The 3313-nt window shown below is 55.4% G+C and overlaps 1 protein-coding gene across 1 annotated transcript; it reads left to right on the top strand.

Moving 5' to 3' along the window:
- The first annotated feature begins 726 nt into the window (after positions 1-726).
- GPR151 (G protein-coupled receptor 151) lies at positions 727-3090 on the top strand. The gene has a single exon (XM_045028351.1). The coding sequence runs from the start codon at positions 949-951 to the stop codon at positions 2167-2169; it is 1221 nt and encodes a 406-aa protein (XP_044884286.1). The 5' UTR covers positions 727-948; the 3' UTR covers positions 2170-3090.
- The last annotated feature ends 223 nt before the right edge of the window (positions 3091-3313 follow it).

A 3313-nucleotide genomic window follows, 5' to 3' on the forward strand; every position in this document is an offset into this window, starting at 1 on the left:
ACTTTCTTGTCACGCTTCATAGCAATGTACCTGAGAAAGCGTCCTTCTTGGAGCTGTACAGCCGCGGCTCAATTCGAGTCAGTTCGCTACATACCTCGCTGCTGGAGGTTATTACGGGGAGGCTGGAACGGGGCAGTGTAAACGCGGAGCGCTGGTTACAGCAAGGCTAACACTGCCTGCCCCCGGCTGCCCCCACCCTGGAGCACTTCAACTAGCCGGACGTCGCCTCTCGGCGGCACCACTGAGGAGGACTCAGTTTCCCGATGCGCGATATGTGCCTCGCGCGGCTTGTGTTACCGAACTGCTAGTCACATGTTAACTCTTCTCTGGCAGCAGCCTGAGCTGGAGGGGGGGCGGGAGGCTTAGCCGGGGGCCGCTGCAAGGCGACAACGCTCCGCTCATTTCTAGCCCGTCCCTCGCGGCTGCAGCGAGCCTTGCCGTGGCCCAGCCCCGCGGCCGGCCGGACTGCGGGAGCTCCGCCAGCCGGGGACTGAGTTCAAACGCCCTCCGGGGCCAGGTCTGGGGCGGGGATCGTGGGGCTGCCAGGCTGAGCTGCGGGCTCCCTCCGCGCCCGCTCCGCTAGCCCAGGGGCACAGCCAGCGCCAGTCCCGCCCGCCGAGGGGCTCCCCGGCAGCCCGGTTCCCGCCTTCTGGGGCGGGGCGGCGCTTCAGTGGCGCCGCGGGGCTGCCCGGCGGGAGTCCAGGCGCTACTGAGCCGCGGCCAATGCGCTCCCGCCGGGGCGTGTCAGGCCCGGCCGCGGCAGGTATATAGCGCTGGGCCCGGCGGGCCGGCCTCGGCTTCCTGTACGCGCTGCGCTCCCGCGCCTGCCAAGTCACGTCAGGCGGGTGAGAGACTGGGCGGGCAGCAGGGGCGCGAGCCCGCTTGGCGCCCGGCTGGTCCCCGGCGTGACTCCCGCGGGAGAAGCTCCCGGCCCCCGGCTGCAGCACCATGAACAGCTCCCTGGCTCCGCAGGTGCATTTCGCGGGCGGCTCTCAGCCCCACGACTCGCGGGAGTGGAAGGCGGTGATCCCCGCTTTGCTGGGCGTCATCTGCCTGGCGGGCTTGGCGGGGAACGCGTGTGTCATCGGCATCCTGCTCTACAACGCCAGGCGCGGGAAACCCTCCCTGATCCACTCCCTGATCCTCAACCTCAGCCTGGCGGATCTGCTCCTCCTGCTCTTCGCCGCGCCCCTGCGGGCAGCCGCTTACTCCCGCGGCGCCTGGACCCTGGGCTGGTTCGTCTGCAAAACCTCCGACGGGTTCCTCCACACGTGCATGGCCGCCAAGAGCCTGACGACCGCCGTGGTGGCCAAGGCTTGCTTCATGTACGCCAGCAACCCGGCCAAGCAAGTGAGTATTGAGACCCGCACGATCTGCGCGGTGCTGCTGGCCACGTGGCTGGTGGCCCTGGTGAGCTCCCTGCCGCTCTGGCTCTTCAGCGCCCTTCGGGAGCTCGCGGCGGGCTCGCCCGCCTGCCTCGTGGCCGTGCCAGCCCCCGCCCGGGAGTTCATGGCTGCCTTTGTCAAGCTCTACCCCCTGCTCGTGTTCTGCGCGCCCCTGCTCTGCGCCTTCCTTTATTTCTGGCGCGCTTATGGCAGGTGCCAGCGCAGGGGGACCAAGACCCAGAACCTGAGGAACCAGATCAGATCCAGGCGCCTTACAATCATGCTGCTGAGCGTCACTGTCACCTTGGCCGTGATGTGGCTGCCGGAATGGATATCCTGGCTGTGGGTTTGGCACCTAAAGCCAGCAGGGCCTTCTCCCCCCGAAGGCTTCCTGGCTCTGACCCAAGCCCTTATGTTCACCATCTCTTCAGCCAACCCTCTCATCTTCCTGGTGATGTCTGAGGAATTCAGAGAGGGCTTCAAGGGCTTGTGGAAAAGGCTGACCCTGAAAAAGGCTCTCCCTGCCACAGACAACCAGGAAATCCCAGCTGCTAACTCTGAGGTTCTCCCCGATTCGGTCCCTTCTCCAGAGCCAGTGATTGCTGAGCAAGAGAGAGAACTCCCAGCTGCCCCTCAGGCCTTAGAAAGCCTGGAAAAGGAGATGCCCGTCTTTCCAGACGTAGAGCAATTCTGGCATGACCGAGAAGCAGCCCCCGATGCTCAAGACAATGACCCTATTCCTTGGGAGCACGAAGAGCAAGAGACAGCAGGCTGTGATCAATAAGGTGGTCAGAGATTAGAAAGCTACAAAAGTTTTAACCAGAGGAAGGGTCTTGTCAGTATAGTTTTGTTACTTACCAGTGTGCTTAAGCGGATACAGAAGACATGCAAATAATGTTACTTTGATGAAATTCTTACCATTTCCTGTGCTCATTAAATGTTTGGTTTCCTAATCTGTTACAATATTCATACTTGCAGTATTATTGTAGCCCTGTTGGTCCCTGGATATTGCAGACTTGAAGAGCTCTGTGTAAACTCCAAAGCTTGTCTCTTTCACCAACAGAAGTTGATCCTGTAAAAGGTATCAACTCACCCACAATATTGTGGTGTGTGTATGTGTGTGTGTATATGTATATGAGGGCAATGCATTTATAGTTCAAATCCTGACTCAAAGATTTTGGTAAAGTGTCTTCTCTGAAATACTGATGTTTTGCACATCAGTAGCCAAACTGGAGTTGTTTTTTTTTAAGGTGTTTGAGAGTCGCTGAATTCAGAGACCAGAAATAAGGAGAACTGACACAAACCTAAGGAAGTAGTTCTTCTTAACAAGCAAGGACAAACTGGTGAGCTGAATTTCAGCATCTGTCTAAATGTCAGAAAGGTAAAACATTAGTATTTACAAAATACATACAGTGCAGATTATTTCCCTTTTTGAATTTTCTGGTTTAAGTGCTGCAATGACTTCTGTGGAATTCAATATAGTTGCATGGAGTGACAATGCAGAATTTGACTGCTGCAGCTGAAATATTTTCAGAAATATTTTTTATGAGATAACTTCAAACATGCAGTGAGGTCTGAAAAGGTAGGTGAGGTTTGCTAACAGGCCAGAGTTGTCTTTCAGAACCAAAAAAAATCCCTTCTTTCTGAATGTACATTATAGAGATGAAGGTATATTTAGGCACCTTGTTTTAAGCTAGACATGGTTTCTCCCTTCAATGAAAATGTTTCATGCCCATTTTGTAAAGCACTTAAAGCATAAGAGTTGTCAATGTCAGTTTGTTTTCAACTGTGAATAAATAAAGTGAAGTTGGTTTGCCTTACTTAGATCCAAAAATCATTATCTTCAGCCCCCTGAAAATTCAAAGAAGACATTTCTTCTAGTTAAGTAGCAGTGAAGGGACAGTTTTATAAAGCTGTGCTGATAATGG

Source organism: Mauremys mutica, chromosome 8 (genome assembly GCF_020497125.1).
Source record: "Mauremys mutica isolate MM-2020 ecotype Southern chromosome 8, ASM2049712v1, whole genome shotgun sequence".
In the NCBI taxonomy this organism is placed as follows: Eukaryota; Metazoa; Chordata; order Testudines; family Geoemydidae; genus Mauremys; species Mauremys mutica.